At 41.5% G+C, this 20,648-nt stretch overlaps 2 protein-coding genes across 3 annotated transcripts in view; both read right to left on the reverse strand.

The window, feature by feature from the left end:
- LOC110064283 (ectonucleotide pyrophosphatase/phosphodiesterase family member 5-like) overlaps positions 1–974 on the reverse strand; it is a 2,621-nt gene extending 1,647 nt beyond the window's left edge. Inside the window, exon 1 of the mRNA XM_020771319.2 lies at positions 1–974. This exon is cut by the window's left edge and continues 1,647 nt beyond it. Within this exon, the coding sequence (XP_020626978.2) occupies positions 1–617 (617 nt within the window). The 5' untranslated portion in view covers positions 618–974.
- Positions 975–2,225: 1,251 nt separating this feature from the next.
- The window catches only part of LOC110064130 (uncharacterized), a 28,878-nt gene continuing 10,455 nt past the window's right edge, over positions 2,226–20,648 (reverse strand). Inside the window, exons 4-15 of one of the 2 annotated variants that reach the window (XM_089275433.1) lie at positions 19,800–20,146; positions 18,397–18,540; positions 15,849–15,879; positions 11,648–11,706; positions 10,222–10,311; positions 9,319–9,405; positions 8,373–8,576; positions 7,298–7,477; positions 5,748–5,960; positions 5,195–5,314; positions 4,414–4,554; positions 2,226–4,152 (exon numbers count right to left, since the gene is read on the reverse strand). In XM_089275433.1, the coding sequence (XP_089131559.1) occupies positions 4,081–4,152; positions 4,414–4,554; positions 5,195–5,314; positions 5,748–5,960; positions 7,298–7,477; positions 8,373–8,576; positions 9,319–9,405; positions 10,222–10,311; positions 11,648–11,706; positions 15,849–15,879; positions 18,397–18,540; positions 19,800–20,146 (1,688 nt within the window). In that variant the 3' untranslated portion in view covers positions 2,226–4,080. The remainder of the gene's footprint in view (positions 4,153–4,413; positions 4,555–5,194; positions 5,315–5,747; positions 5,961–7,297; positions 7,478–8,372; positions 8,577–9,318; positions 9,406–10,221; positions 10,312–11,647; positions 11,707–15,848; positions 15,880–18,396; positions 18,541–19,799; positions 20,147–20,648) is intronic. The other variant, XM_020771129.2, reaches the window with a different exon arrangement.

Raw genomic sequence — 20,648 nt, forward strand, 5'->3', positions numbered from 1 at the left:
TCAGAAGTAAGCCATTGTACAACTTGATCAATTCTAGAATGCCATGGCTCTGAAAAATTCAACACGCAGTGAGGGGAATACGACGAGTTTGTTGCCGCCGATAGGTCTTTGTCTTTTGTCTGACAGTTCACGTTGCATATCGGTTTAGCAAAAAACGTCGGTCGATCCTCGTAACCGCCTGCACCCGGCCAAAAATATACCCCACTAACCCCTCCCTGTCTTTGGAGGGTCAACCAGATCGGTTCAGAATCGTTGTAGAACTTCGGGTCATAACTGGAACAGTCACTCTCGTAAATAAACCACTCGCTGTAAAGTGGATCATAAAACACATTGGACACGATTCCGTGGCTTTCCGGGTACAGACCCGTCATATAAGTATGGTGGTTCGGCCACGTCAAGCTTGGAGTCACTGTGCGAATACACTTGGACTTGACGCCTGTTCTAGTGATGTAGTCGAGATTTGGCGTATTCGCGAGTTTATCTTCCATAATCTGCCATCCAAGTCCATCAAGAGAAACGAGTATTACGGGATTAACTTTAGACAAAGCTGTGATTGACGTTACAAGTGAAACGACAACAGTCCAAACCATCGCCAAGTTCAAACTTCTCACCATCATGTTGGAAAGTGCATTCTTGTCGTGTCTGGTTCGGATTCCTCAATATATTTCAGTAATATTCTTTCCGTTTGACTTGTCAGACGCAAATACAGTCTGAGAGCCAATCGAACATCCGCTTTTTGTTAAGCAGTGAAGTAGTTGGGCATTGAAAATTTCATATTAAACCAATCGGCTTTTGTTCGTGACAAGGATACATCACTTGGAACTAAAGCTGTAGCGGCCTTGACAAGAAGATTCTCTGGAAATTCTTTTCGACAAAAACTGCCCGAGACTGAAAGGGAACAGAGAATTCTTGCAATTCAAAAAGTATTTCCTTCAAAGCGGAAATCGCTTAAACAAGCCTCATTGTTGCGGTCAGTTGGAATGCAACGCCGAGACCACTTAACAGGAATTATGCGCTCATTTGGTTTTCAATAACTTCCGTTCACTTATCGACACTTTGTGATTATCCCTTAGCAATTTAAAATCATAGCATTTTAAGAGACATTCTTAAAGTGAATGCACTAGATGTCACTTCCTGGCAGGGCATCGCCCTTTTGTGCTCAAAAACAATTAAAACTGCATAAATTATTTTATCAATCAAATGACAGAATCGAACGACCAAGACCAGGGTCTTTTTCCACCCTTCCCACATTTGATGGGGCGACCTGGGGACGAGGTTAAAGTGCCCAAGATTGCTGCTTATTTGAAAGGCTTTCCAAAATAAAGAAGAATGGCGATTTCCTTTTTGGAATATCTTTTTTCGTGTTAAGAGATATTGACGTTTTGTGTTATGCAAATTAGGAAAGTGATGACGTTATGGGGTTTGCAACTAAAATGGTAAAATAAGCACTGAATAAAGAATATCTCTGGAAACATTGAAGCAGTGTTCTTCACACTTGCCACCAGAAATGTACATCACAAAAGAAACAAAATGACATCTGTTGTGCTGTTACCATGACAACAGTTTTGACGCTGGCCCTGTCTTAACTAAAACTGAAATTTCCAGTTTCTGTCTTAACCTAAGACCGTCTACTCCAGCCAATCTAATGATGAAAGTTAAGACAATATGGGAACCATGTCTGTTCCAAGTCGAACCCTCGGTCCCACTTTAAAGGGTTGAAGATGAGGATATTTGTTTTTTGACAGAAAGAGAGTGGAGTCAAGAGAGTTTACTTGGCAACGACACTATGGGTGTCATTTGGTCTCTTTTGTGATGCCAAGTTTGAAGAACACTGCTTCAATATTTCCAGAGATATTCTTTCATTTCATAGGCATTTTAAAACAAGGTAGTCCAAACGCAAGCGACGAAAGGTTGCCAAACATTCGTTTGATGTTTGTTGATTGAGAAACTGAGTTTATGGTTCATTAGCAGAACATCGTACAGTGGCTGATCTAGGGGAGGAAACCGTGGGACCCTCCCGCCCCCTCCCCCCCCCCCCCCCGTTATTTTGGGTGAAAAAAGACGAAATGACTGAAGGAAGAAAAGCCGGCAGGGCAAGTAAAACAAAACCGCCCCCCCCCCCCCCCCCCGCCTCCCAACCCCTTAGCTCAAAGTCTGGATCCGCCACTGTCACATTGATTCGATACATTCCACATACAAGGTAAAAAAGTCGTTGATGACAATAGTTACAAACATTTTAAATAGAATTTATTTATAATTTTCCACTTATTCAGATTATTAATAACAACTGCATCTTTGGAAAAACAACAAAGCTAACATTCAGATTTTCTCTTCTGGGACGTCCTGTGACATTTTCGTCCCTACTTTATGGGACAACGACAAATTAGACGGATTAAGGTGAACACTGGTATCCTAAACGGCAGGAGGGCGGAGGTGCCAGCTGCGATAAAAGGATGATAGGCTAAACGAAACTATATTAACTAAATACCTCCTCTCTGTCTGTCTGAAACTTGGAAAACATTAGCCCGCGTGCAGGCGTCCATTATTTCCTAGAAACGATATGCTCTCGACTTCTTTTCCCCCCTTTAGTAAGTTCGCGCTCGTTTATCTTGCTGCTTCACACAATCAAGATAGGTTTGTTTTGCGAAAATGTAATGCGGGAATAGTATAGTAATTACTCTTCTTTTTTGCTTTGTCCAAGGGTTGACAGTCAACACGCAAGGTTGTGATCCGTAAAACGGCCGTTTGTTATTTTTTAAACGTACGCAGAAAAGCAGTTTGTTACGAAATTAAAGCCGTTGACCCATTCCAGTGGGCTCTGGAAGAGTTGTCGTTGAGCGCACGAAACAAACATTAAAACATTCTAAATGTTGACATACTGTAAAAGATGAAACTGTTGCGCCGGTGTTTTTTATTCCAAAACACTGACTCATAGAAAAACCAACCAAGTAATCCATTTTTTTAAACAGAAGAACGCGCCTATCAAAATCTATAAATGTACTTACTATAGTATTTGTAAGTATTTGCCCACCCAAACTTGCAAATCTTGTGATGGCAAGTTCTACTCTGATAAATAACTTCTGCTTTTCGTTTAGCTCTACTTCAAGAATTCAAAACGATTCTCTTGTTATCTACAAACGATCTGATATCCAAGCAACGTACACTTTAAATATTACATTCTTCCGAGGACGCAAGGAAGAACCCAGAGGGCTTGATTCAATACAAATCTCTGTCACTTCTTGTTAACTATACGTTCAGAGACAACTGCAGATTACCCGGCCACTTCAAACTGTACCCCTAAACAGACTGAGTACGAGGTTACGGACTCGCTGGTTTGTTTAGGCTAAGCGGTTTCGCGCCTACGAGCCTACTTGGCTACAGGGCTAACTCCAACGCTAACCGTAACCCCGTTTTAAGGCTGGTTTTCACTAGCGACAGAGTCGGAGTCGTAATCAGAAGCGTAGAGCGATACGATCGAGTGAAAATCAAACCGACGGAGTCAAAAGCAGAACACTGATTCCGCTTATGACTCTGTCGTTTATGATTTAATGAAAACTAGATTGTCGGAGTCGCAAGCAGAATAAACCAATCGCAATGCTTGATTCCAGATGTCGTGATTGGCTGGTTCTTCCGCTTCTGTTTCCGACTCCGACAACCTAGTTTTCACTGGATTATAAGGGACGGAGTCGTAAGCGGAATCGGAAGAAAATGGAAACGTTCTGATTCTTCCGACTCCGATTGTTGATTTTCACTAGGTGGTAAGCGTTCTTGCGACTTCGTCCCTAGTGAAAACCAGCCTTTAGAGCGTGTATATTACTGAAGTGGCCCAAGCGGCTCGTAACCGTGTAGCCACTGTTTTGGACGTATAGCTTCAAAGTGGCCGGGTATTTTGGAGTTACACCCAGAGATAATACTACTTCTGGTTTTCATTTCGATTTCCACCGTGTCAAGGCGCACGTACGAGTTACGTGACAAAGGTTCCTCCATGGCGTGACAAGTTCTCTCCGATTGTGTGACTGAAGGCGAGTCCTTTTTAAGCGGCGCGCCGGTAACGTAAGCGTGAATTCCTCTCTGATTAGATCAGATGTGTTGTGGTGTTTCCAAACCAACTAGAAGGCGGTACATGGAGGCAGGCATCGTCTTCATACGAATCTGGAGAGAGAGAACGTGAATCAGTCATCATAAAACAATCTCTTCTTTTCTCCTCAATTCAGTTGTAAGAAGAAGGGTAAAATAAAGGATGTTGTTGTTGTCTCTTCTCATCGTCTTACAATGTTTTCAGTTAGTTACACAGGAGAAGCACGTCACGTTATTCAAAAAGAACGTTAATACTGAATACTAACACAAGGACAACGCGGACAGTGCGTGGGTAACACGTGATTAGCACACGCACAGCATCATAACGCCACTTACCTCTCCCACTGTAGTGGCCAGGAGTTCCACAATATGCTGGTGTGACGTCGCCACCACACTCTCGCCATTGATCTCAATAATCCTGTGACCGACTCGAACACCTCCTCTCTCCGCTATACTGCCACGCATTAGACTACAAATCTAAACAGGATGAGAGCAATAATCGACTGATAAATCGTTGTCGGTAAGTCAGGTTTGTCCATCTACACGTTCTATTAATGATTCCCCTCCCCGCCCGCTTCAAAGACGGGTTCTTAACGACAAGATCGGTAGGTTTTTGCTTTTAAAGGAAAGAAAATAAACAAAGTAACGTAGGAAAGCTTTCACAAAACATTCCGACAAGAAGGTAGAGATCGGTTCACAAATGGAATGCCCAATCTCAAAAACGTCCAAAGCCATATCTTTTTCAGCAAAACCTGTTTGTGTACGACAAAACAGTACGACGAATTCAAAGCGACACTCAGAGACACAATAACTGATCCGCCGTCTTGAGAATCTTCCGAGCGCGAGTTGGCTTGATGAGCCATCTGTGCACCCACAGACCCCGATCTTATCCCCAGCATGACTAGATGGTCCTCGTCGTTACGACGGACGAACAACACTGACGCGAATTAAAAAATCTTGTGATTTTTCGGGTTTGGGCCTTAAATAGGGCATCCATTTTCATTTGCTTCATCCTTTACCCTATGAAAGATCAGGAAGTAGTCACCCGGGAGTGATTTGCTCTCTTAGTAATAGTTCTAGTCATTAGCAAGGCGCCTTATAGAGAATACTGCTTTACCATTCCATTCTGCACACTGAATCCCAGTTGATACTTGGTATCCGGTCTGTTAACCACAACTTGTACAGTCGGAGGACACGACACGATCTTCATCACGACCTTAGTGGTTGGGCGGATACTCTGTAAATAAAAACAAAAACACTCAGTTACATTCAACGAAATCAAACAACACTTAAGTTCAACCTCTTTTCACATTGTTCTGTTTGTAAAAAAATATCTTCCCTCGAAACCCAGAGGAGCATAGATGTACTCGCAATGAAGTGCTCGTGCATCACGATTGAACAAGAATATGGAGTGTTGGTTTTTATGGAGGAAGAAAAACCAGAGAGTCCAAAGAAGAACCCTCGAGACAAAGACAGGAACCAACAACAAATTCGACCCACTCATGTCACCAGATCCAGGATACGAACACGGGTATGAATACTGGAGGAGGCGAGTGACTGGCCAGCCAGGTCAAGTGCTCAAGCCCTTTTTTTGTGGAGAGGGAGGAGGAGTAGGATTCATCTACTTTTAACCTAACATCATTTTATACTGTCTAAACTCACATCATTACCTTGATAATATTCTGACACTCTAACAAAGGGAGACCGACCAAACTTGTACCGTTGACCGAGAGGATCTGGTCACCAACATTGAGTCTGCCAGACTTGGCCGCTGGCCCGTCCTTTGCCAGATGCGCAATAATGGCGCAAGGAATCATGGATCCCCAACCTGACTCTACGATCATGACACCAAGCATTTCAGCCGGCTTTTTATTGACAATCACCTGAAACAAAACAAAGATTGTAGAAACAAACAAGGAAGGAACGTTAAGGGCCCATTAACCGATCTTTTCGAACTGTTGCTAAGGAAAATTTAGTCTCATATAACCTCATCTTTTTTTAGTCAGTTCAGAGTTATTTCATGTGTTTCAACTTTATCATGATCAGTAACACTAGTGATGACGTCATCAGGCCACGCCCATGGTCATGTGACTAATACAGAAAAAATGCAAAGGCTCCCAGGCAAATTACTTTCTCGGGATTTTTTTCATTGATTTAATATTTTAATTCAAATCCTCATTACGCTATGCATCGATTTTGTTTCATTTCTAAAAGGTCAGATTTTGAGAGCGTTTCGAAATATTGAAAAATTCGTTATTTTCTGAAAAAAGCATGATTTCAAAAAAGGAATGCATAGCTATGTTGCCAACGTTGGCTTTGATCGAAATTCGTCGAAAAGGCTGGATTTAATGAAAAACCGCGTTTCCTTTAGCATTTAAAGAAACCAGAAGTGCGCTCGATATCTATTGGAAGTTACCCTATCAGCGCGTGCGCAATTTACACTACCAGCGCACTTCGGTAAGATCACACAAAGCCACACGGAGTTAATTTTTCTCTTTCTATTGCTCTTGTTTTTCTGTCTGTCTGTTGTTTTGTCTTTGCTTGTACTTTTTTTACTTTGCATTTGCGAAACACAAAGAAAAACATCTAAAATGTATGCGAATTTGCAAGTTTTTGAGTTGTTTTTAATTTCAATGCTCAGGCTGACGTAATTGACCGGAAGTGAAATTTCACCTCCTTAGCAACGCGCGCGAGCGCGCGCATGAATCGGTTAATGGGCCCCTAAAATTGGGGAAGTTTGACAGGACTACAAAAGGCTGCTTGAAAATCCTTGGGTTATATTTTCCAGGATGTACCATCTGCAGCGAAGATCCTTAGTGTAGATGCTCAATGTGGATCTTGGATCGTTCACCAGCTGGTCGTAACTACAGATTATTGATTGCTTTTGCTATCCTAACAGAGATGTGCGCTGTGATATCTCCACTGAAAAATGTCTCGGACGATTTCTTTTAAAAAATATAGTTTGAAATAATTTGGCAATGTTCAAAAGCTGCGAATTCAATCTCACCACGGTCTACTTTGTGTGGCTTCCGTTAAATTGTCACACAATCTTTCATTGCCAATGACGACTGCGTGACAAGCCTAAATAACGCTGATGTCCTGGCAACCACGTTAAGTTATCACAATGAAAAACAGCAACACCGAAGTAAAGAAAGTAAGGGGAAATACATAACAAAAGAGCTAATAATAAAAAAAGAAACAATATATGAATTTAACCTACCTCTTTGGCGTTACTTTCATCAGCCAATAACGATAAATCCTCACCGAGTATTTTTTGTGCCTCTAACACACCATTGTACTCGGCATCCTCTACAACTTCATCTGTTAAACCATTTTGTCTCAAAAACTCCTGATAAGCCACATTGAACGCCTGTCCAATACTCTTGGCTATCACCTGGGCCTAGAACAAATCAACAGGGCCATCAACAGGGCAAATTGGAAGTCGTTTAAAAATGTCAGTCGCAAGATGGAATAAATCTCGTCCGGATATTGCTCTGTATTTTGCGCACAACTCAATAATCTGCGCTGCCTTTTTCATTTCAACGACCCAAAGCTAAACCATTAGTAAGAGGATAGTTTAATGCGAAGTTAAAACAGAGACAACAGAACATGATTTATTCTCTCCCTCTCCTCCTCTGCAATCGCCGAAGAAAACATCCAAGACATGCAAGAAGGTGTAAGTTTACCCCTCCGCATTTTCATCTTTTCCCTTGAATTTCCAAGAGTGATCAAAAGGTAATTTCTTGTTATAATACCGACACATTTTCAAGCAAAAAGGTGACGAGAATAAAGAAAATCATCAACTCAGTGACATTGCCTTGATGTCCAACCAAAATCTCAGAGCTGACATGAAAAGAACTGTAGAATAACAGTAAGAAGAATTAACGTCTTCAAAAATGGGACTGAAAGGGTTATAATTACAAAAAGACATAAAACAAGCTTTGGGGAGGAGAGAACAGAATATTCACTGACTTGAATGAGTATAAAAATCATGATTAAAACATCCAACTTCCCTCATCATGATGACTGAATGGGACACTCAGTGACCCTTTTCATTATCTAATTCTTTCATTTATGAAACTCTTTCCAAAAACTAAAAGCCCAAGATTCTTTTCGTGGATTTAAATAGTGAGACTCGTTACTACCGTAACTTCCATGATTGCCGGAAATTGAACATGAATTTGATAAGAATACAAACTAGTAGGAGACTGAGGATATCTAGGTACATGGGGGGGGGGGGGGGGGGGAAGATTGTTCAAAATCCGTTCAATATGACATATATTTCTCAAACAAACCTCGGGAGCTTGGAAGACATGGCAGGTGATCTTGATGTTTTTATGGTCGGTCTGTGCTGTTCCTACACTCGCCAGGATCTGTGAAGGTTTCAACACCTCCTGATTGTGATGTTCCTCGGGCGGCTGGCGAGCCATGAGCACCAGAACATCCCCGATATCGGCGATAAACGACACGGTACGGAGGGCGTGATCTAACATGACTTCCTGTTGAACACGACAAGGAAGTGAACTTTCAGGTACTTGGGCAATAATTATACGTCTCTTTGCGCGCGATCTTACAAGACTAACATGGCTAATTAGGCTAACCTGGCTAATATGGCGTGATCTAACGTGACTTCCTGTTGAACACGACAGGGAAGTGAACTTAAAGATACTTGGGCAAAAATTATACGCCTCTTTTCGCGCGCTTAAAGAAGCTACATCACTGTTTGCGTATCTTGAAAACTTTAGCCTAAATTTTTCAAGTTAGTCGTTTGTAGTCCGTGTCAATCTTCTCCATCCTTCACCACCTTTGTTCGTTTATCAATCAGCATAATCTCTTTGATTATTTTCTATCGTAGTAAACTATCATTTTCAGGTTTCCTTCAATTTGACGGTAATTTTGCACGTGGCCAAAATAATTCAATATTCCGTGACTGAGCTCCTTTAATTCGTCCACCTCTCAAAAGAAGACTAAGACTCGTCCTTAAAAACTCTATACTGAACACATATCTCTGCAGAGCTGATTTGTGCAGTGTTGTCAAGTAACAGTCAATCAATGGCACCACACACAGATCTGCCGTCACTTTGGAATGACCAGTTCCCTCTACGAGATACGCCTGTAGGGACTCATGGTAGTTGTATTCATCATCTTGGACTGGATATTTGTTTTGATGAATACAACTCCCATAATTCCATGGTACCATGAGGGAATTAGCCATTGTATCCGTCTGACAAAACGCGTTACCTTGGTTCCAGAGTTGACGACTTTTAGTCTCTCGGTAGAGATGAACAGGTCCACATCGGTGGTAGGTTGGTCCTCACCTTCAGGCACCTGTCAAACAAGAAAACCCAACGAACTACTGATGAAGAGGAACAATTAATGACATTCATTTACTTAACAAGGTTTGTATAGCCTGGGGCCAATCTCCTTTAGCGGGCAGCCCTCCCCTACGTGAGCATTTTGGGGCAAGTTGGAGGAATGCGTCATGTAAAGTAACGACAGTCTGATTACCACCACCCAAGGTCCATGCAAGCCGCACTACTGAACCAAGACATGAGGCAACCAGGATTAATAAAAACAGTAATAATATTCCCCCCCTTGGATGGGATGCTACGATCTTGATCGGAATAAAATAAGAAATAAAACCAACACCTCCCCCCGAATGAACCATGAACTTGCGCTAAAACCAAAACACGCCAGTTTTTCATAATTTAAATGGGGGGAGGGGTGGTCTTAAGTTTTCATTTATATTAACCAAGATTGTAGTCCATCACAGCATTCAATCATAGTTGGTATGAATGGATGTGGGGAAGTTCTCGTTCATTAAAGCCGTCCGTAAATGTAAGGTTGGTTCCATCTACTTTCGGTTTCTTCAATAAATCCCACAGTTACTTCTCTACTTGCTTCATGTCATACACGAGTCCAACGGTCCAAGAGAAGTGGCTTCAATTTCTAATAGCACAGAGTTCTACTGCTCTTTCCGTATAAGAACTTTCCTTCATTCCACTTCTGTGCATAAGAAAAATAGTACCAGAACAAGGTTGGTGTGGATATTTTCATACTGTTCTTGTATTTTTGTCCACACTAACCTCGACTCTGCGACATTGTTCAATATTGCTCACACACAAACGAGGCATGGAGTCTCACCTTTATCCGTCCCACGGCCTCTTGCGCCTGCTCCATCCGTACGGCTTTGTTAGGGGACTGGGGCGACATAATTTGCGATGATCCCAGGTACTGGAAAGGAAAAAGCCAAGGAAAATGAGAAACTAAGAACTTGTATATTACATTTGAAAATAGTTTCAAAAGCCTAGCAGTATGTTTGCGTTGTATAAACTATCACTGGCAAGTCAGTTTAGAGAGTGAATAATGAAGTATCGTGCAGCGAAAAGTAGGGAAGATATTCGTTTACACACACTACTTTTGTTATTTAAATTTCCAAGCAAGGAAACAAAAGACCTCTTTGTTTCAGCAGCCACTAGTTCTCTCATCGACATCTTAACTATTGTCATGCATTGCAGCACTTGGACTAAGCATAGGAAAAGATGTTCTCAAAAAATAAAAATTGTCGGCAAATCAAGCAATTCTTCCTGCCTCGAAGCATTACGGTATCAAGCCGAAATAATATTGTCCAATTCTTCCGCAGTTTTATAGTAATGCAAAATAAAAGGAGGAAAAAGTGCTAATTCTTATCCATAAATTAACGTTAAGATCAGAACACAGTCTGGGTTAGCTATCACATTTTGTCATCTGCTAAGGCAAACATCACTTATATGAACAAATACTGCATCACGTCTGAGAAAGTGTCTCAAACGGCTCAAACACATTTGTTACTCTCACTTTTAAAGAAGTTAATCCACGAATTACACTTTCGACTTACGAATCGGCGAGACTTGCAAACAGTTATCTCTTCGTCAAAAGTAAATTCAAACCCAACACAATATTGCAATGAAAAAACGCCAATCTCTTGTGGGAAAAGTCGATTTTACAGTGTTTAGTACAATCAATATCCCTCAAACATTTCTAATAACTTAGAAGTACCACACAATTTATTAGGTCAGAGTGTTTCATTTTGGCCATTTGTTTATAGTATAACCTGTCAACAGAAACAATAGCAGGTCTTTGGGATGCAAATTCTGAAGGAAAATGATCGCGATCAGTGGAAAACATGCAAAGTACAAAAGGATGACAGACATAAAGTATTGAAACTCTATGGTAATTCCTAGATGATCAATACAATTGAAATGCGAGGACAAGACGAAATACAAAGCAGCATAACACTATTAAACAATTTTACTGACCCTTCCATAAAATACTTCTAAACAAACATTTTTAGTCGATTCGTGACTTTCGCTCGAGATTCTTTTCCCACACCGAATTGAATCAAATCTTGTGTGACTCACCGATAAACCTACATTCGACAAAATGGGGGAAAACAACTTCACGCAACCGCAGTTCTGTTTCTCGAAAGTCTGCTCTACGTATAGCTCAAAGCTTGTGCGTGGATATGAATTTGCGTAGGAATTATTCAAACCCGCAAACCGCACATAAGATGTGTTTGATAAGGACTTACCTTGGCCGTGTACACAACTCCAAGAAGAAGGTTCCTCGGGTGATGAGGGCCTTCCCACGCTGCAAAGAGGAAGAAACAAAAGAGAAAAAAGGAAATGTTAAGTATCTGTTGCTAGAACAGGCGAGTGCGATTCTCCCTTTAAACAACTACGTAGTCACACAGTCAAACAGTTAATCAAGCTGCTAGTGGAGCAGAAATTAATTCAAATCGATTGCAGCAGCACACGATAGATCTCAGATGGAGCTGCCGCTGAAACAAGCAGAAGTTTTTCTGTGCTTCTTACCGATCGGAAGGGAATCATTGTCTTTGTGCTCGCAGAATCGGAAGAATAGCCTCACTTCCGGGATGTTGAACTCGTACTCATCAGAAACCATTTCTAGTTTTTAAGACCAAGCTACATCAGGATAACATCTGATCGTTAACACGTTTTCCCGCGCAAAAATTGCGAAGGAAGCCGCAAGGCTAACATGCGCGCGCCTCGGGCAAACTTATTTCTCACAAGAGAAAATAAAGCGGGCCTCCTCTTCCCAAACGGGCTTGGAATATTTGACAGATATGACAAGAGCGCCCACCGACTACAGGTAATTAAATATTTATACGCAAGATACCCGAAAATATACACTGACAGAAAGATAAACAAGAATTGAACAGGGAAAAACATTCTCGAGTAATTTCGCAAAGCCAGCGTCAGATACGCGAGAATTCCTCCAAGTTTAATACATTTCTGAGTACCTAGCATCCGAAATAGAAATTCTTAAGTGACGATTAATAGGAAACACAACTAATTGAGATTGCCTACATGCAGCCAGCTGTCTCGTAACAAGACGTGAAGCCTTTTCAATGAATTCGTTTAACGCATTTAGTTCTTTTCAAAATGAACGTCCTTCCATATTTACTCTATCGAGAATTACCTGCAGGATCCACACTGTAATCGTCTTCTCCGTAGGGAACCGTTTTCATTAAACAAAAACTATTTAGCGGGGTAGATGTTTTTTCCAGATTTCTTTTTTAATGCATCCAAAACATAAACAAGATTGTTTGGAAACTCAACCTGAAATCGACCTATTTTAAACGCTAAAAAGTCTAAATTTATACGTTAGGAAGAAATAAAATAATTTGCAGTTGGCATCAGTGTAACTTGCGCATATGTCAAAACAGGAAAAACTGCCGATTCTTTCCAAACTGAATATCCATTCAGATTTTCGCACACGATCCATTTTGTTTTTTCAACCAAAGCTATTTTCGAGTTAACCCTGCTTTCATAACAAGATCTGCACTGCATCTAGGCAGCCGACAATCTAAATTAAAATAAACTTCCTAATCCCTTTCAAACAACTTCATATCATTTCAAATGCAAAGTGAACAAATATTTAGTTTATTATTTACGTTAAATTGCTCCGTTACGACAAAGCCAAATTGGAAATTAAAATCTTCAACTTATCAGAATATTATCGACTCCTGCAGAAGTGTTATTGACAATTGTCGATTCTTTTTCATTGCTTGTACAACAAAAAAAGATTTTCTATCGGGATTTTTTAAAATTATCCCGTTTTAGATAAAATCACAACCCCACTGAATTTGAATTGTACAGCATCTTGACAAAAGATCGCCTGATGACAAATTTTCAAAGACGTAAATGGCTTTTCATTTAAGAGTCAACATTCAACAAAACAATACAATTCGAATATTAAAATATCAACACGTATACATGTAACCATAAACTTTAGCCAGAAGGCAATCAGGTATCAGTCATACTATCACACAGCATGGCACTGTGAAACACCGAACGAAAATTAAACACCACAAGTTAGATTAGAGGAAATCACAGCGCTTAAAAATAGGTAAAGACAATAAATATGGGAGCAGATCTTCATTAAAGCACTCGTAAAGCTTTCGATTGTTATCCTGCGCGAGGAATCCAGAGTACTCGGAAGGTACTCCGTAAGTACTCCAGAGTACTCCGAGTACTCCGAAGGTACTCCGAAAGTACCCCAGAGTACTCGGAGTACACCGAAGGACTCCAGAGTACTCCAGAGTGCTCCGAGTACTCCGAAGGTACTCCAAAAGTACTCCAGAGTACTCGGAGTACACCGAAGGTACTCCGAAAGTACTCCAGAGTACTCCGAGTACTCCGAAGGTACTCTTAAAGTACCTCAGAGTACTCGGAATACACCGTAGGACGCCAGAGTACTCCAGAGAATTCGTAGTACTCTAAAAGTACTCCAGAGTACTCGGAGTACTCCGAACGTACTCCACACGTACTCCAGAGTACTCCGAGTGATCCTAAAGTACTCCGAAAGTACTCCAGAGTACTCGGAGTACTCTGAAAGTATTCCAAAGTACTCCGAGTCATCCGAAAGTATTCCCGAGTATTGCGAAAGTATTCCGAAAGTACTCTCCGAAGGGCTATCAAGACGCATTCAGTTGCTTCGCCACTTCAACACGAAAGTTGCGGTACTGTTTCCCTGACTGATGAGATAGATTGTGTCATCAATAAACAAAGTTTAGCACAGATCGAGGGGACTTGAAAGAATTTTTTTGGCAATCCACGCTTAAGTATCAGAAAGGTCTTCGATTCCTATCGTCCAATCAGAACAGCCTTACTTCAGGTTACCTAAGGCTGGTTTTCACTAGCGACGGAGTCGTAGTCGGAATCGTAGTCGGAGTCGTAAGAGAGCTTACGACCTAATGAAAATCGAAAATCGGAGTAGGCTCGATTACCAGCCGCTGTCCGGGAAAGGAGCCCGCGCTCCTCCCCCGAGGAGGAACGTAGACCGGACTCGAGAAAGCGGCGGAAATCGAGCCTAAAATCGGAGTCCTACGTGGAGTCATAAACTCGACGGAATCGGAGTCGGAAAAATCAAGACGTTTCCATTTCTTCTGATTCCGTTTACGACTCCGTCTCTTAAGTTCCAGTGAAAACTAAATTGTCGGAGTCGGAAGCAGAAGCAGAAGAACCAACCAATCACAAGGCCCGGAATCGAACGTTGTGATTGGTAAGCGACGGAGTCATAAGCGGAATGGGTGTTCTGCTTCCGATCACTCTGCGCTTCTGATTACGACTCCAACTACGATTCCGTCGCTAGTGACAACCAGCCTTTAACAAGTACCCAGTCAAAAATCGCGGGCTCAGTCAAATTTCGAGCGGAAAAGGATGTTGTTCCCGGACTCCGCCCGGTCGTGTGGACAGCTTAATAGGCCATTCCCGAGTTACCTTAGGCCTCTGTTTCAAAACGAGTCCTTATGCAAAAACTTTCATAGCGAAATGAGTTTGATTAACAGGAAAATGAACCTGTAGGCGGAACACATTTTCATATGAATGGACTCGTTTTGACACAAAGGCAAAAAGCAACTCGGAAATGGCCCATTTTGTTTTATGGCCGCTTGCTTCATAGTTGGCGAACGCAGACGCATGTCCGCGCTTTTCATAGGCTGTTTGCTGCAAATAAAACGTTACCAACGGACGATTCGAACTGAGCAAAAGAGTTGCCGAGTAGGGAAAACAGGGCCAGGACAAAAAGACGGCAAAAAACAACATAATTTACAAAGTGATTGGCGGTTGAAAGACACAATCTATCTATGTTTTTCTTTCTCTGTGGACTCTTAGACGCCAGCATTCCGAATTGGCCCCAGTATTTCCTAGATAAATACCGCTAGTCAGACATGTAATTACGTAGATAATCAACCTCAAACACCAAGAGTAATAAAATATTTAACAGAATATGTGCATTTCGTGATAATTCAATGCATGCGAGTATTGTTTGCACTACATACAAAGAGTAGTCAACGTGGTTTAATCCCACAAAGCAAACGAGATCAGAAACCAATTTAAGCTCAAATATTCGCTAATAAAGTACAGAAAGTTAACTGATAAGTGTAGGAACTCAGTGAGTAAAGGCAAATGTTTGGTAAGTCTTGGGGTAAGCAACTTAATGGTAATGTTGTTTTATATTAGTTTGGAAGCCTTCGCGACGCTACGTATGCAAACAAATTTAATGCAAACGATTGCATTCAGGAAGGTTTGCTTCCCGTTCAGAAGGACCCGCTGCGCTCCATACCGAGACCATCAAATTCGCTAAACTTTATTCCATTTTCCTCGAGAAGAAACAAATGATTCTAAATTTTCTTAGGTCAGCCGAATTAACAAGTAAACCCCAACTTGACAATGAAAACCGACTAAAATTATATCGATGATTCTTACCTGGGTTCCGTTCACGGGCTTTACTTGCAGCCTGTAAAAGTGAAAACACAAATGCTTTGTTAAAATACAGGTTTACAAAACATAAACCAAGAACGACACGAAAAATGAATAACACACAATAAAATATTGCATATTGTAACAAAAAACAAGTCCCTCGCGTAACATACAAAGGGATGGAATTCATCGAGTAGGCAAGTTTGAAGAAGCATGAAGTTTTCGGCGGGAAGTGTAAAACAAAATGTGTTCGCATCGATCTACAGCAAAACTCGCATGAACATTGTCAACAACGGAAAGAAAAAAATCAAGACAAAAGTAGGAAGGTTCGGTACTGACACGAACGAAAATTGAAACTTTTTTGATTGTTGACCGACTTCATTCGAATCCATCACAGCGGTGGTTTTGCGGTTAATTATTAATACCATTACTACGTACCAATAACACATATTCTACCAGTCAAAATAATTGAGCAATTCAGTTTATAAACACGACCAAAATAAAATTCATCTCAGGAATAACGAATTTCACCCGACTCATGAGAGAAACACGCTCTACAAACAAGATTCCCAAACACAATACCAAGGGGAATCGACTTCCCTTCGCATCAAAAACATCTGTGTAAAACCACATAAAAATGGCAGATGTTGGAAGAAAATTGTGGTAAAGGTAACTTGCTTCCTTTCAGAAAGTAAGCGAAGAATATTTCAGGAGCGTAATCTTTAATTTTGTAATTAAACACTGACAGCACACTAAAACCGCGAAGTAAATTTGCATTTGCCCAGTTTACTCGCAAGAACGACTGAAAATGCTCTTTGTAGACTGGAACAATTTTAACGCTTCGACCATTACTTTTTCATCGCGCGTTAACTGTAGTGCCATATTCCCCCTCATGAAGTCTCACACACAAGCTTGATTAGGATCAGCATTCTTTTATACAAGACATATTTTGGGGGCCTGTTTTTCTTGCTATGCTATCCTATGCTAAGACTTTGATAGAAAGCCGGCGCAAACACTAAAACCTTTCTACCATGTTACTGCTTGGTTTTGCTGATTTTAAGTCCAACGGAAACTTTTTCCCTCCAACTCAGCAGAAAACAATCGCGCAAAGCTATTGTACGTCCACTTTGTGACAAACTCCTCTCTTCTAACCTAACATCAGTTGCTTCGCTACTCCATCAATTTCAGCTGATGCCAATATTATTAGTCTGCGAAAGCAGTCCGGGCATTTCGCAGCGACATGCAACAAGGGGGCTGAGTGAGCTAGTTAGTGTCAAAGGGTAGAGTATTGCACAATGTTGTTGAATTAACTTACGTCTTTTTATCGTCTAGAAGGAGTTTTAAAGGTAAGGGCAAAGCATTAGTGAGGTTACAAGATAGACCGTTTGCGGTGTGGCAATGAATGAACGCTCCCAACTCACGAACGTTGCCAAAAGACGCCGCAAACAGACCGTCCAGTAGTCCAGCATTTAGTTACAACTCTGGGCTCGAAATTGACTTTTTCGTTCGGGAGCCAGCTTGCGACTTGGTCGCCAGATCGTAAATTTTGGTCGCCAACTTATTTTATATATAACTTACACAAGAACACGATTTTATACGTCACTTCGCATGCAAGAAAAGTCACAACTGAAGAGCGAAAACAATTAAAAACAACACGAGTAACACTAAGTTATAAAGCTACTGTTGTTCTCAGGTGATTTGTCTCTGGTCCGAAGGTGACGGTTGTCTCCAGGGTCATTTTAAATGAGGCGAAGCATAAAACGTTTCAAGTCTGTGGTTTTCATTGTGAGACAAACAGGAGTCCTTGCGTATTTTCCCTTTGCTACTTCTTCGAAATGCCGTTGTTTATTTTCGACTTGCTTTCCTCGATGCCTTTCGCTGCCGACAAACAACGCCATGCTTGAATCTTCATTCCCCGCTCGTAAAAACTCACGTAGTTCCTTCAACTGATTGGTATCTGCCGCCATTTTCGCGGCAAATGAAAAGCACATGGTGAAGTGCGCCTGCGATCGCAGTTTCGGAAGAAGCCGCTGAAACAATATGGCGCGCCGTGAACGCAGTATCGACGTGTCGAAATACATTCAATTTTTTCGATTATCTTGTGATATTCAGACATTATCTTACTGGGAACGGCAAGGTGAGTTGTATACCAGCTACCATATCCGATTGATTTCCTAATATAAAGATTTAAAAACAAAAGTTGTGTCGTGGTTTTCTTTAGTTATCGGACAAAACGCGAGTCGCCAACTGGCGACCAGTTCTGAAAATTTAGTCGCCAGTGCTCAATTTTTGGTCGCATTGGCGACCAGTGAGTCGCAATTTCGAGCCCTGCAACTGGAAAGAATTAATGTAAGGTTAGGCACAGGTTAAAACCACTTTAAACTTGAGACTGTAGAAATTGATCTGCGAAGCGCAATCGATGGGTAAACGTCATGGATCTTCCAGAACTGGATCGTGAAATTACAAAGGTTAGCTCACAGTAAGAGAAGATAGAACTGGCTTAATCCAGTAGTGGGCTTCATTTGAAAGCCATGCTGACATAACAGAAACTTACAGATGAGTCAAAGAAAGGTCCAGGCAAGCGGAAAGTTTGAAGCAGTTGAAGAGGAAGAGTGTTGGGTTCATCAGTCTGCTGCTGCTGTTGGCGACGCTGGGTCACGGCTTGCTTACAATTCCTCACATACTCATCCCACGACATCTAATAATTACCAGCAAACACAGACAGACACACACCAAGCAACGTAAACAAGAGGAAAAAACGTAAAAGACAACGATCAGCACACAGTTGGTAACATTTGATGTAATCTACTTCCGTCGTCTGACTTCAGCGTCTCAGTATCCTCGAGAACAAAGATCAAAATAGAATCTTGAACAGAGAAGCGCAGTTTTATAAAATTGCGCGAAGTCGTCTAGGTCAAAGATAAATCTACAGGTTAAGAGGAACCAGAGAGGAATGTCAAAATGAAGAACAAAACTACCGTCAGTGAGAAAGTGAGGTGTAAACAGAAGGAAACAAGATTTCTTTAAACATCAAACAAATGAAATTTATATCGCCAGGAGAACAAGTACCACCTTCGCATTGAGAAGAATTGCCTGAGCCGACGATTTTCAGCAGATATGTTGCTAAGCAACATTTCGTAACCAATGGCGACAGGCTGACTGTGACAACGTTCGAGGAGCTCGCACAGTTTCTGGTTGGACAAAACGAATTAGAAACTTCACGGATACATCTGCCTGGATTTGGCAACGACTGACTCTGAGAGCTCGTTGACCAAATTAGAAAAAACGCCTCTCAACAGATGTCAACAACTACGGAGACCTTACGAACGACTTGTTCAAGTCGTAGACAAAACCGACAGACGGACCTTAGCCAGAACGACGTAATCTGACTAACAATAGACGGACCTCAAACAGACCGACTTAATTTGACCAGCAATAGACGGATCAAAACTTACAAGAACTGACCGATGACTATTGGGAAACTTCACACGAGTCTTTAACAGCGAATACCTTCTCCGCTTAACTGACCAGTCAGTTTCAACGGACTAGACTTATGACATCACCGACTGACAAACACTTTTCACTTGACTGTGAAGATGACTTCCGGTCAGGTATTCAGCCACCAAGAACAGCTCTTTGCGGATCTATCCTCACCCAGACGATCACACTTGACGAACTACTACAATACGGTACTTGTTCCCCAATCTATGATGGCGCGTTATGATGACGTCACGTTGGTCGTTTGTTACCGTCCCCAGTCTAAAAGATTTTGTTGCTGGGTCTTTTATTATCTTTTTAGTGCGGTGTTCCTTCCCGCTTAGCAAACTATTACTTTACTTTTTGTTTTCTATTTGAACGTAACTTCGTCAATAACAGAACATCTCCTGTAACTATTCAAAGAATGTCGAGTTTTACTACTTTAACGAATCATTAGAATACACCGTACAGCTTACAAACCTTCTCCGCCGCACAGTATTCACAGGTTTCCTCGTGATCCGAGTCACTCCCACCTGCTGCCTCCTTTTGCTCAATGTTTCTCGACGCCAACCCCACAGAAAAAGTACCACCTCTCTTTGCCTCCACAGCTCTGTTGGTCCGCTCATCCTCGTCTGTTGAAGATCCCGAGTATGAGAGTTGCAGAGATCGGCGCTGAGCTTTCCTCCGTGAGCTGTAAGGTGCTCTGTCTGGAAAGGCTTCGCTCAACGGCCTCGTCTGTCTCCGTGTCGGTTTGTTGCTAATGAATCCTACATCCGGGAGATCAGCAAGCTCCTCCTCTCTTTTGTAACGGCTTCTGTGTCCTGAAACTTTAAGCGGAACCCAAGATGACTGACACATTGCCATGCGATTCAAAGCTCCTGCTATTTTATTAAATTCTACCGAACACCAAAATATTGAAAACAAAGTCAGTCTACTCGTCTCACAAGTATAAAAATGCTTATCTCTTTGGCACCGATTTCGTTGCTGGTATAATTACTAAAATGTAAACACGGAGCGAAATTGCGTCGGCGTTCAAATGTATTGATTGGTTAATTTCACATGCAGATGTGGTACCTGTTGACTTGAAAACTGAGCCCTTGATTCCTAGGACAATTAATTAATTTTTTTGTTTTTCCACTGGGACGTCTGAGTAGCCTCTCTTTCCCTTTCAAAGAATGAAGAAAACTACCGAATACCCTTCAAGCAAAACGAGAGGATGGATTTTCTTGGCCACAGGTCAGTTGAACTAGAACTCTTTAAGCCGATTCTACACTGTTAAGTGGTCTACTAAGTAGTAACCACTGGGAATGCCTGTTATCAATTTAATCG

This window comes from Orbicella faveolata, unplaced genomic scaffold (genome assembly GCF_042242905.1).
Source record: "Orbicella faveolata isolate gen_17 unplaced genomic scaffold, um_ofav_v1 contig_36, whole genome shotgun sequence".
In the NCBI taxonomy this organism is placed as follows: domain Eukaryota; kingdom Metazoa; phylum Cnidaria; class Anthozoa; order Scleractinia; family Merulinidae; genus Orbicella; species Orbicella faveolata.